We start from the raw sequence: 12,916 nt of genomic DNA on the forward strand, positions 1-12,916 counted from the left end.
CGAATGCCTTCGTTTATTTGAGGGTGTCTATGGGTTACCGCAATGCTTATTACTCTTCTAATCTAACCAAGATTAACTCGGGCGTCTGGGGAAAACCTGTGAATCGTAGCAGACAGTCAGAAGAAGACTAGTCATGTCAGACAAGAAGACTCACAACTGATTAGTTATGTAAACGTAGCAGAGGAGGAAGAGAAGGAGGTGGTGAAAGAGAGACGCTTGACTGCTATCACTCATAGACTGAGACTGTCAGGCACACTTGGACTGGTTTCATCTTTTAACTTTGGTAGCACAGAGATTGTGTATAATATATCTGTAAGATGAGCCAGTAGGCTGTGAACTTGTAAATACGTGCATGCACATGATCCTCACACACAAAAAAATCTTCACTGCCTTTGTATTGTTCCCCAAGGATGGTTCAATATAATATCATCTGCATGAAATGGATATACACCATTTATCTCAGGAGAATGGCATGTGTGTGTGTGTGTGTGTGTGTGTGTGTGTGTGTGTGTGTGTGTGTATATATAGATGAGAGTTTAGGATTCCAACTTTTATTGCCTGGTATTTACATCTAGATGTGTTACACAACATAAAACATAAAACCTTTTGTATCAGACCACCCAATGTTAAAGTGAGCAAAAGTATAGGAACAGAAGTCCTGAAGTAAATTAAAGTAAATAACATTTGGTTCCATAATATTAACATTTGGTTCCATAATATTTGGTTCCATAACCCTTGCTTGCAATAACTGCATCAAGCCTGCGACACAGTGACATCACCAAATTGTTGGTTTCTTCTTTTGTGTGCTTTTCCAGGCTTCTTTCAGTTGTTTCAGGGGTTTCTATTCTTTGTTGTATTGGCTATGCCCAATGTTTGTGCAATGCCTCTGACTGATTTTCCCTCTTTTCTCAGCTTCCAAATGGCTTGCTTTTCTCCCATAGACGGCTCTCTGATCTTCATGTCGGTTTATCCTTTTTAAGAACAAATGCAGTCTTCACAGGCGAAACTGAAGGCTAAAAAGAGTAGATGTTCAGAGCTATTCATTGTTTAAACAATCAATCTAACAGGACACACCTGGGTAACAAGAAACACCTGTCAGTCACACGTTCTTGTCTAGTTTCAGAGGGGACTGTATATAAAAACAGTGCTGTTGAATTCTCAATTCTAATACGTTATCTTTTCTATAGTAACAGTCAGGGGTGGAACTTGGCCTGGGCATGGGCAAGATTTCTTCTTTAGCCCCGAATAATTCTCCACTTGGAGCAGTTTGTCACTACACCACTGAATATCAGTCAAAGAAGACGGCAGTGTTGTGATTTTGTATCTTCAGTGAACGGAGTGTTGTATTTTATCTTCAGTGAACAGAGGTCAGACCAATCAGACAGGATTTACAGGAAAATATGTGGAAATAATCGTGTCTTGTTGGCTAACAGGTCTCAATCCTGCCAAACGCTAGCTCACACAGTCAGTTAGTGTGAGGGGAAAATGGATGTATGCCAATTTCAAAAAGAATACCAGTAAAAGGGTTCAAATTGAAACACTAACATCCTCCCATGCTGAGCAGGAAAATAAGGTGTGTAAATGCCTACATGAATGTGATATGAGAAGAGCATATGGACAGATAATGTACTTTGCATGGCTCTGTAGCAGATAAACCCATACAATGATAGCTTAGTTGTGCCTCTCCTTGGCTAGCGACACCAAACTAGCCTAGTCTCGTATTAGATAGCCAAAACGTTTTATATTTTATCGGTCTGGTAGCCCTGCAAACAGTGATAACACCCGAGACAAGTTTTATAATAAATCCAACTTTTTGTCCAATTTTCACATTTTTAAAGCAATTAGCTCTCACGTGCAAGAAAAAAAATGTCTATATAGAGCATGTTTTTAAAAGTTTTTTCATGGATAAGAATCTGGGCTCAACAGTCCACTAACGCCCCTGGTAACAGTCCTATTGTAACATCTTATTGGCAAAAATCATAAAGACGGACACTCCGCATGATCTAAAGCTAATAATACAAAGTGTTTTGTTATTTAACAAAGGATATGGTGACATTTTCTATGCAGAGGTGTTTGTTTATCATCAATGGAAGGAGTCTCAAGTATCAGTCAGAAGTAAAGGTTTTCCACCATAGGAAAGGACAAGTTTTTTTCCTTTAATTTGTCACACACCAGTATATATAATACTGTATATTCACACGTCTCTAAAAATTCTCTAAAAAAAACAAAACAGCACATATATTAAACATATTAAACACACACCTTGTAAGCTGATTTAAAATGAATCGGCAACCATCGTCTGAACTGTCAGAACACCAGGTTACGAGACCACATCAAAACGACTTAAGCAAAGCAAATATGGAGAAGATTATGAGTAACTGCTTGCTTGCTTTTTTTTTTAACAGCCTTGAATCATTTCATCAAAGCATGCTGACTGTGTCTCGGAGAGGAAACTCAACACACAGGGCTTTTGTCTGCGCTGAGATCAGCTCGTTTAAGAATCGGTGGGAGACGTGTTTTATGTGAAGGTGAACTGGAGTATGATGGAGCCACTGCGTACTGTACTATTCATACAACAGTGATAGGAAAACGTCAATGTCAATTTTATTTATATAGCACCATTAAACACAACCAGTGTTGACCAATGTGCTGCACAATAAAACAGAACACTTAGACAATACAATATCGTTTCTAAAATACAGTGCAATAAAACGTCCTCATTGATTACATGCCAAATCAAAAAGATAGGTATTTAGCTTAGATTTAAAGGCAGATTGTGATGGCACACTAGAATGGTTTGATTAGAAGAAAGAGACAGTGCTAAAATGCATGAGGGGAAAAAATGGAGGAAGAGAGATGAAGTGAGGGAAGTGCATGTAGTGTGTGTGTGTGTATAAAGTGAAAACCCTCCAGGTATGTATGTAACCCTACCCCTGTGAGAGTCTTGCGTGACATTTCACAATGTACTGTTTTTTAAAAATATTTCTCACTGTGTGTTGTGATGAGGCGTCGTTTTTTTTTTTTTTTTAGAAAATCAAGGAAGTCAAATAGACGGTCGTCTGGTCTGAGAGAGATATTTATTGGAACATGAACAGAATTAAGCATTTGGACTAATACATACACATTTGCGACACCAGCTGTGCTCTGCTCACATGCTACACACCTGTACGGATATGAAATCATCATACAGCCGATGATTCGGGTCATCAGTGTATGCAGATGTTGCTCCAACAGCTGGAACGGTATGTGAGATGATTCTACTTTATACTCCTGTTCCCGGGTTTTAATCAGCGAGCAGTAAGTACCAAATCAACAGTCCTGATTAACAGGAGAGCATGGCTAAAGAAATCCGTTCGACACAGAGTTATCCTTTTTATTTTAGCACAATGATCTGTGAAATATATTTGTTCAGATTGCACTTAGACAGCATACAGGCTAAATGCTGTACAAACCTAGCACAATAAGATGTCAAACTGAGGGAGCGGTCTGACAGGACCATGAAAAATAACAAGACATCACCTGAAAGGATTTGGAAGAATGAAGAACTTCCAGGAAAGTATTGTTCATCACTCTCTCTCTCTCTCTTTGGTGGTAACTGGAATCTGATCCAGCTCTTGTTCCCATATGGCCATGACCTTTGAGTTTGCAATTTGCCTTAACACTCATGGGTCAGCGTGCATATGTGAAAGATTTTTAATCTCTTTCTCTCTGGCTCACTTTTTTCCACTTTAACGGGTATTCCGGAGAAATATTTTAAAAAATCTACATGAATGATATGCTACAGAGATGCCAACATTGCTAACACTGAAACTCAAGCATTTCAATGGATGAGCTAGACAGTTTTCCCCCCAGATGTGCACCAAGCAACAGTGAAAAAAACAGCAAGACAAATGTTTGGTGTGAAAGTGCACCTATTATGGTTTTTCAAATATTACCTTTCATGTAGTGTGTTATAGAGCTGTTTTTGAATGTAAAAACATCTGCAAAGTTTCAGAAATCAAAGCGCACGACAAACAGAGTTATTGACTCCCAAAAGAAGGAAGTGATTCTGAACAGCTGAAACGAATTGTCAGTAATTCCAGACTTTACTTCCTGTACTAACCTACATAGGTTTGTAACAAAAAGCCCCGCCTCTGGTCTTCATTGGCTGCTCGCTGATAGCGGTAGACCAATCACAACAGACTGGGACATCTGACCAATCAGAGCAGAGTATGCTCTCTGAAAGGAGGAGTTTAACGAGTCATTTGTGACACTGGGGGAAAAAAGGTAATGCTGTGATTTAAATTATGAGCACATTAAAGTGTTTTTTGATATTGGATGCATGTAAATCTATTGTATGAGACATTTAAAACAAAATTAGGCACGTTTCAAAACCGTAATAGTTGCGCTATAAGATAGTTAATAAGAGACAGTTCCTCAGTTTTTTTTACCAACCAAAAACACTACAGCCACACCTTCTCGTTTTGTATCGGCTCCCAATACCGATTCTTCTCAAAGAAAGCAAAAGTAACTGCTAACAGATGCAAATGAGCATCTTTCACATCATTATGATCTGAATTTGTTCTCACTGACTTTGGTTCAGAGGTTTTCAGGTGTCGAAATGATACAAAATACAAAACACTATGGTTAAACTGTAGATCTTGGCACCTCCGTATGCTATATCAAAAGTGCTACTTATGTCAAGTCCTTCACTGATTTCAATACCACGCCTTCAAGACTCCAGCATGTCCTCCATACCATCCATCCATCCTTCCTTCCTTCCCAAGACCTGACCAATGCACGCTCACTACAAATGAATAGTCCCCTTAAAAGCATCACTCAGGATTGTTCTATTATTCTTGCGAACGAGGAATCCATGATGATCCTCCATTACCAAGAGTTTGTTTTTTCTTTCCTCCTCTTCTGAAAAGTTCTGTGTGGTCGACGTGGGCCAGCAGGAGCCTCTCACCAGCATTTCCTCTGGGGCACGAGGGAGGATTTCATCCGTCTGTTGGGGCTGAAGATATCACTCACTTCCGTCTCCAGCCTCACCCCAGGCACCTTGAAGACGGATACGGCTGACAGAAAGATGCGTGAGAAAAAGACATGAATCAGATTTCAGTGATAACACCAAGATTATGATTTATAGCTGTTAGTCATTTTTAAAGGAATACTCCCTAAGTTTTTTTTTTTTTCCTAATCTCACACTACTACAGTTCTTAACACAACACGTTATCCTGTGCTGAGAAAACCTGTTACTTATAATAGAAGTCTAAGGGCAGTTGTGTGTGTAAATGTTTATGGGAAACACAATGTATTGTTTTGTAGAACAGTTTCATGAAATGTTCAGTCAATTATATATGGTAATTAAGCTCTAAATCTTTACATTTCATCCTTTCAGAGAGGAGATTAGGAAGGAATTTGTGATTACGTGTTTCTGGTTGCACATGGGTCGTTCTAGTGGAACTCAGGGCAGTTGTGTTTTTTTTTCTCCAAAAATAAATATTTAATCATAAAGTGCATTAACATACAGCAGGTTGCTCAGTCGGTGTAGGTGTTCGTGGGTGGAGGTCGATTTTAAGTGAGTCACCCAATATGTCACCCAATATGCAAACACTGGACGTGGGCCAAACCGAAGCTCACTACTGCGATTAGTTTCTCCTCCATCTTATCCAACACTGACATAAAAATCTTTACTCATCTATCTTGGTCAGTATGTTCAGTTCAAAGCATGGGGAACTTTTTTTCAGACTACAATGTATAATTATATATCAGCTTGCATTAGTGCTTATTAAAATACGTGCGTATTTTATTTTAATGTTTATTGACAAACTATAGCGGGGTTTCCTATAAACCGTTATTCTGTTCCTGGTGCGGCTTGCTTTTGTGTTTTTCTTTGCATGTGCTTTTTTTGGTTTTCCAGCCCTATCTCCAGCACTGTTCTTACGTACTTGATTTCCTTTATGTATTTACCAATAGTATGTTTCACGTTAATCAGTTTGGTTATTTATAACCGATTGTTTCTCTTCCTCCTAGCGAAGTCTTGCCAGTCATCTCGTGCATTTCTGAGTATCTCGTTTTCTGGTGTTCCAACTAGTGTCTGCATTAGCATTTTTTTGATACTGCCTACAAGTGTATGTACCTCTGCATTAAACTTTGGCTACAATTCTTGCCTAAAACAAAGCCCACACTGAATAAACGCACTCGCATCCTGCCTTTAGCCACACGTTACATCTTTTCTCAGTACAGAAAGGTGGTGAATTTACTGATCCTGGTAATTGATAGAAATTAGCTTGAAAAGTGCAGGAGTATTCCTTTAATGGTGTGAGGGAACACACACTCACTATCTCGCAGCTGCATCACAGGCGGAGGCAGAGTGTTGAAGTAGGGATGGTGTAACGCATCCTGGGCTGAAATCCTTTCGTTTGGAATCATCGTCAACATCTGCTGCGCCAGGTCCTCCGTCTTATAGGGTAACTGTGCAAATCTGAGCCAACACACGCCCACACACACACACACACACACACACACACACGCACAGAGGCAAAGGTATGGGTCAGGCCTTTGCTTAGGAAGTTGCAGATGGGGGTGCTGACTACACAAAGACCCTTCTGTTCTCTCTTGGAACGAACACAGATATGCACACACATGGGCGCACATGCACACACACACACACACACACACACACACACACACACACATACACTCAAGCTAAACTGATATTACCTTTTCCAGACATCTCTGAATTGCTGGGGTTTGCATGGCAGGAACCATTCTGTAAGAACACACACAAAATGCTCTCTCAGTGTTTGGAGAAAGCCGAAACCAGCGGCCTCCACCTCGATGAAAAACCTCATTCCCCTTCTCCCGGGACGAATGTGACCTTGCACGCCCTGGAACCCACACGCTTGGCTGTGTCATGGACACATTCTCTCTCATGCCTTCCTTTCCTCTTGGTGGATGGCCACCCAGTCTCTCTGTCTCTCTCTCTCTCCCTCTCTCTCAAAGCTATGCTGTGTTCACCTCATAGCACACCTGGTTGTGGTTGCGAGTCTGGCCTTGTGCCTGAGCCTGACTCAGACACTCAGAGAGAGATTGTGCCATACACGCCACACAGCATTACTGCCATGTTCACAGCTTATACTGATTCTGAGGATGTGTTCATACAATATAATGGTGCCTGTTTTTCTGGCTTTATCAATAGACAATAGCTAGAAGCCTGTTAATGTGAATGCATTGTGCTTTGTATCATTCAGGTTCAGAAAAAAAAAAAAGACATCGCCAGGTTCCTCATACCTCCCAGAACATACTGCTAGGTGGATTGTTGACTCTAAATTTCCCCTAAATTGTGAATGTGTGTCTGGATGTTTTTGCGTGTCCTATCCATTATGTATTCCTGCTTTGGGTCCAGGTTCTAGAAGTCTGCAATCCCCCCAAAGTAAAAAAGGGAGAAAATGTAATTTATTTCATTAGCATGTTTGCCTCACACCTCCAGGGTTGGGGGTTCAAATCCCGCCTATGCCCTGTGTTTTTGCGAAGTTTTCATGTTCTCCCCATGCTTTTGAGGTTTCCTCCGGGTATTCCGTTTTCCTCCCCAGTCCAAAAACACGCGTTGTAGGCGGAGTGGCATTTCCAAAATGTCCGTAGTGTGTGAACGTGCGTGCGATTGTGCCCTGTGATAGGTTGGCACCCCGTCCAGGGTGTCCCCTGTAACTTTAAACTACAGTAAAGTTCTGGCACAACACTTGTGTCATCACTCTGCATTTTTCACTCATGTCTGCTTGCTTGACCTTTACCACCTCGTCACACCCTTCCTGTTTCCAGTGTGTGAGGATGTGCGTTTGTGTCTGACTCGGAGATGTGAAGTTACGTTGTAACGTGTTAGCTTAGCACCTGTAGTGAGCATGCAATGCAATCACACACACATGCATGTCAGCCAAAGGGGCTTCAACACCACTCTGTGAATTTTTTGCTGCAGTAGCCTGGGCAAATGTATATGTTTAATGGGAAAAGTGAATGTGTGTGTGTGTTTGTGTGTATACTGTCTGCCACACCTACACACACACAGGGACTGTTAACCTTTTTAATAAATAAACCAGTGACTTTTCATTATGGGAAATGTGGTAATAGGCAACCTACTTCAAACTTTCTCTTGCGCTCTCTCTCTCTCTCTCTCTCTCTCTCACACACACACACACACACACACTAAGTTTAAAGCATGGCCGACTCAGATGACCAACTGTGTGAGGTGTGAGACATCAAAGCATAAAAATGAGCTTATCATTAACCCTTACTAACACTTCAGGATGAGGGTGTAGGGCCGAAGAGCAGAACAGGACGTGCCCACTCACCCGCTTTATAGTTTGGCAGCTCGCTCACTCCCGGCCAACTCTCCTCCGAGGGCACGCCGAGAACCTGGAGAGCAAATCAAGGAGGAGAACGAGGTGGAGGGAAAGAGGAGAGGAAAGGAAATGAACAAGAAAACAGGAGATTAGATGCTGCTCTCACATGAGGCCACCAGTATTCTAGATATTTCACCTTCTATATACATTTCACAGGGGTTATTAAAGGAATACTCAGGTGTGTTTTCAATCCAGCCTCTATTTACGACATCTGCAGTGCATGTGTGATTACCAGTGACAAGAATTCCTACAAGCTTCCCTATACTAAGAAAAGAACAGAAAACCTGTTTAGTCAAATGTCACTTATTAAGAAAGTTTAAGGGAAGCTGTCGAGGGAGGCAATTAGCATTTATGCAAAACAGCAACACAGGAAGTTGGAACTCAGGATTACCTCATTTTGACCTCCGAGTTATACACAAAGTTATACACCGCTGACTGTGAGGAGTGATGTATAGATTTTTTTTTTTTACAGTCTTATAGATTTAACAAGCAAATATGTCTGAATGTTGATTGACCTAAAGCAAATACTTGCACACTGTGTGTGTTTATATATACAGTATACAGTTATATATACAGTCCATGTTGATTTGACATCGCTCGCTGAACGAGGGGACGCTTTCTTTCCTTTTTCCTAGTCTGAAAATTAGGAATAAAGAACTTAAAAATATGTAACTGGGGCTTTCTTCTTCATGCCCCCCCCCCATGCAGTCCAGATTTCCATATTTGAGATTTGAATATTGTGTTGCTAGCTCTTCATGTCAAACCAGTAAAGTCAGAATCAACATGAAGCACATGTACAAATATGACAGGCAGTTACGTAGAAAGCATGGTTGCCAGATTTAATGTTTAAAAAAACAAAACCCTTCAAAACTGCACTTACACCTAAACATAAAGATATCATCCAGCACGTGGTTAGAATTCAGTAAAAAGTAAATTATGTTACTATAATCAGTAATGCAGTTGTAAGATGGATAGTTCAGCATGGTACAGTTTCATCTTTCTGAAAAGTCTTTCTGTAGCATTATACAGGAGAGAAAAAGATGTTGGAGAAATGCAGGAAATTATTCACCTATGGGCTATAACAAGGCTCTTTAGCTAATCCCCAAACACACGAGCTTGGATTTTAAATAAACAGATAGATAGATAAATAAATAAATAAATGCAACCCAAAAACTTCAATTATAAGTCTTACTATGAGACAGACACAAGAGAACATCGTCCCAAAGATGTGCGTGTACAAATATATGTGTTTTGCACAAACATTTTTTTTGCCCTTAGACCTCCATTGTAAACGAGTTAGAAACAGGCTTTTTGATTCTCTTTTCATTACAGGGGAAAACCTGTTGAAATTCTTTTGACAAATGCAAAAAAAAGAGATTTAGATATAAATCTAAATTTTAATCTCTATAAATAGAGATTAAGTATTCTTTTAATGATGTTATTAACTGTCGTTTTTTTTGCCCATATTTTGTCTGGTTTGAACTTGCAGGCAAAAACACAGAATATTCACTTACTCTCCAGATTTTCACCAACTGTTCAAAAACATCAGCCACGCCGGGGAACGCTGGCACCCCCTGTAGCATCTCGATGAAAATGCAGCCTGCGCCCCTACAAACACAAAGCAACTGTTGTGATGGTTTGGACGTGTGTTATATTTAGATAAGTTATATTCAGTGTGTGGTAGACCTTCCTACCAGATATCCAGTGCTGTAGAATAATCTGTGGACCCCAGGAGAACATCAGGTGGTCTGTACCACAAGGTCACGACTTCTGCTGAGTATGTCTGGCACGGGATCGACTTGGACCTGGCTAGACCTTAGGGAATTCCAAAGCAGGGATTAAGAAGCATTACAAGGAAACGAAAACGAACAGAAATATTTATAGGACACAATCCAAAACACAAACAAAGTTACTCTGGATTGTTCCAGAGTGAAAATGTTGTTTTAAAACGTGTGTAACCGGTTAACAATGTTATTTTTCCACTCATATAATTACCCAATCAGCAAAATCATGCGGTGGAAGCAGCATAATGCAGAAAATCATGCAGATACAGGTCAAGAGCTTCGGTTAGAGTTCACGTCAAATATCAGAATGGGGAAAATCTGTCCCCATTCCGTCCAGTTTGGGTGATCCTGTGCTCACTCTTGCTTCCGATTCCTGTTCTTGGCTGACAGAAGTGTAACCTAATGTGGTCTTCTGATGCTTTTCTGCTCACCATGGTTGTAAAAAGTGGTTATATGAATTACAATAGCCTTCCTGTCAGCTTATATATACACATACATATATAAACACATACATAAACACATACATACATACACACATATACACACACACACACACACACACACACACATATATATATATATATATATATATATATATATACACACATATTTATAAATACCATTCTGTGTATAATTCTGTCTAGAGACTGTTGTGTGTGAAAATACCAGGAGATCAGTAGTATCTGAAATACTCAAACCAACACGCATGTCATGATCAAAGTCACTGTGATCACATTTCTTCCACATTCTGAGATTTGATTTGAACATATAACTGAAGTTCTTGACCTTTAGCTGATGATTGCATGAACGAACGAACAGGTGTACAGGCATTCCTTTAAATAAAGTGTTAATGAAGATAAACAAAGCACGGTTTCATTTCGATGTGTTTCAGAAACCCACCAAAGTCGGCGAGTTTGAGCTCGCCCAGGTAGCTGATGAGCAGGTTCTGAGGTTTAAGATCCCGATGCAGAATCCTCCTGCTGTGGATATACGATAAACCTCGCAACAGCTGGAACATGAAGATCTGTCAGAAACAGAGAGAGAGAGAGAGAAGACAGAGAGATGCATTTCCTATCATCTCCTTTCGTTTCCTTTGATTTGCTTTGAACTGAAGCAACATGAAGCCAAATGATTATCTTACGCGAACATTCCATGGGTGAAGTCCTCCTGGATGCTGGATCATATACTGAGCCAAGTCTGTTTGCTGAGGGAGTGGAACATATGAAGATGATTTAAAATCAAGCCCCAGAGCTAGCGTTCTCTTAACGGTTAGCACTGTTATAACATGAACATTTGTTATAATGTTTTGCTGATGGTTTTAGTCATCCGTGAAACTATCGAGAAGTGAGAACTTTAAGAAGAAGGAGAACGCGACAGTGTATTGAACTCACCATGTACTCGAAGACGAAGGTGAGGGACTCGCGTGTGTGGATGATGTCATGGAGCAGGACAATGTTGGCGTGTTTGAGGCCTTTTAACAAAGAGGCTGGGGAAAGAAAACACAAACATACTTTTGAGAATGTTAGATTTTGCCTTGAATCCAAATGTATTACATGGACAAGAGGCAGCTGATGATAACTGACTGATGAATGGTAAGGGTTTTCTTGCCTTCCCTGATTGCAGTGAAAGGAACGCCTTCCTCCGTTTTCATTCGGATGACCTTCAGCGCCACCAAGTGCCCGTTTATCCTTACAGAACAACATAAAATACATTTAGTGTCTGCTGAAAACTCTCTATAATATAATCGTCACTAATTATACCCTTCCTGCTGAAAAAAACCCCAAAGCAAACATCATTACAATTTAGATCCGTAAGTAAAGAATAAAACACTTGAGGATGTGCTGTTAGAGGAAAACAATCAAAGATGTGGTGGTGTGATGTGGCCAGGGCAGGAAGAGCTACTGTTACTCCCTTGAAGTTTATTATTTTCCAATAACAGAATGCACCGAAACGTTTTATTCCTCATATAGCACAGCAACATGCCAATGATTACAATTTTTTTATTACTTACTTTATTAATTAATGACATGTCCAACTTTTATTTATCCATTTATAGCAACATTTAATGTTGTAGAAGGTCCACACAACTACGGTTGTCACGGTACCAAAATTACAGTAGTCAGTACCAATAGCAGTAACATTCCACGGTACTCGGTACCAATTTCGGTACCGAAGCAAAACACAAAAACATGCTAATTAAACAACACACTATTTTATTAACAAAGTTAAATACCAATGTAAAACATATTTTTTAAAATGCCATTGTGTATTTCAAGTATATCATTATTAAAGCTACTAGGAGTTATCCAGACAAGAGTAGAAATGTTTTTCTGACTGATATTAAAGACATAAACAGTGCTAGCCACACATCTATTATTTTCTAACACATAAATTTCACATATATCGGTCATCAAAAAGCCTCTGGTGTGTACAATTATTAAACCCCATCATGTCCTCCTATTTATTTTACCCCAATAGAAGTTAAAGCATTAAATGGTTAATAAGGATGCCTGACTGTATTAGCTTTAAACGCGTGTATGCTAAACATTAAATAAGCGAAAACGAGGATGTTTTCTTGCAATTATACCCTCCAATTAAACTATGCTACAACATTCACAATGCAACCGCTACCATCATTTTAAACTTACCTGCTTGAACTGCTTGAATAAATACTGTGGGTAAGCAGCCGCTCCTCCTGAAAGCACGGTTAATCTATCCGCACATAAATTTTAGGGGCGCGGCATTTGCACA

At 39.9% G+C, this 12,916-nt stretch overlaps 1 protein-coding gene across 2 annotated transcripts in view; it reads right to left on the reverse strand.

The window, feature by feature from the left end:
- Positions 1-2,103: 2,103 nt before the first annotated feature.
- The window catches only part of cdk15 (cyclin-dependent kinase 15), a 29,049-nt gene continuing 18,236 nt past the window's right edge, over positions 2,104-12,916 (reverse strand). For both annotated transcript variants that reach the window (XM_053637346.1, XM_053637345.1), the window contains 10 exons: positions 11,774-11,853; positions 11,557-11,651; positions 11,307-11,369; positions 11,066-11,189; positions 10,076-10,196; positions 9,896-9,989; positions 8,331-8,394; positions 6,706-6,754; positions 6,324-6,466; positions 2,104-5,057 (listed from right to left, as the gene is read on the reverse strand). In XM_053637346.1, the coding sequence (XP_053493321.1) occupies positions 4,945-5,057; positions 6,324-6,466; positions 6,706-6,754; positions 8,331-8,394; positions 9,896-9,989; positions 10,076-10,196; positions 11,066-11,189; positions 11,307-11,369; positions 11,557-11,651; positions 11,774-11,853 (946 nt within the window). In that variant the 3' untranslated portion in view covers positions 2,104-4,944. The remainder of the gene's footprint in view (positions 5,058-6,323; positions 6,467-6,705; positions 6,755-8,330; positions 8,395-9,895; positions 9,990-10,075; positions 10,197-11,065; positions 11,190-11,306; positions 11,370-11,556; positions 11,652-11,773; positions 11,854-12,916) is intronic.

The sequence above is a fragment of the Ictalurus furcatus genome, chromosome 12, assembly GCF_023375685.1.
Source record: "Ictalurus furcatus strain D&B chromosome 12, Billie_1.0, whole genome shotgun sequence".
Classification (NCBI taxonomy): Eukaryota; Metazoa; Chordata; class Actinopteri; order Siluriformes; family Ictaluridae; genus Ictalurus; species Ictalurus furcatus.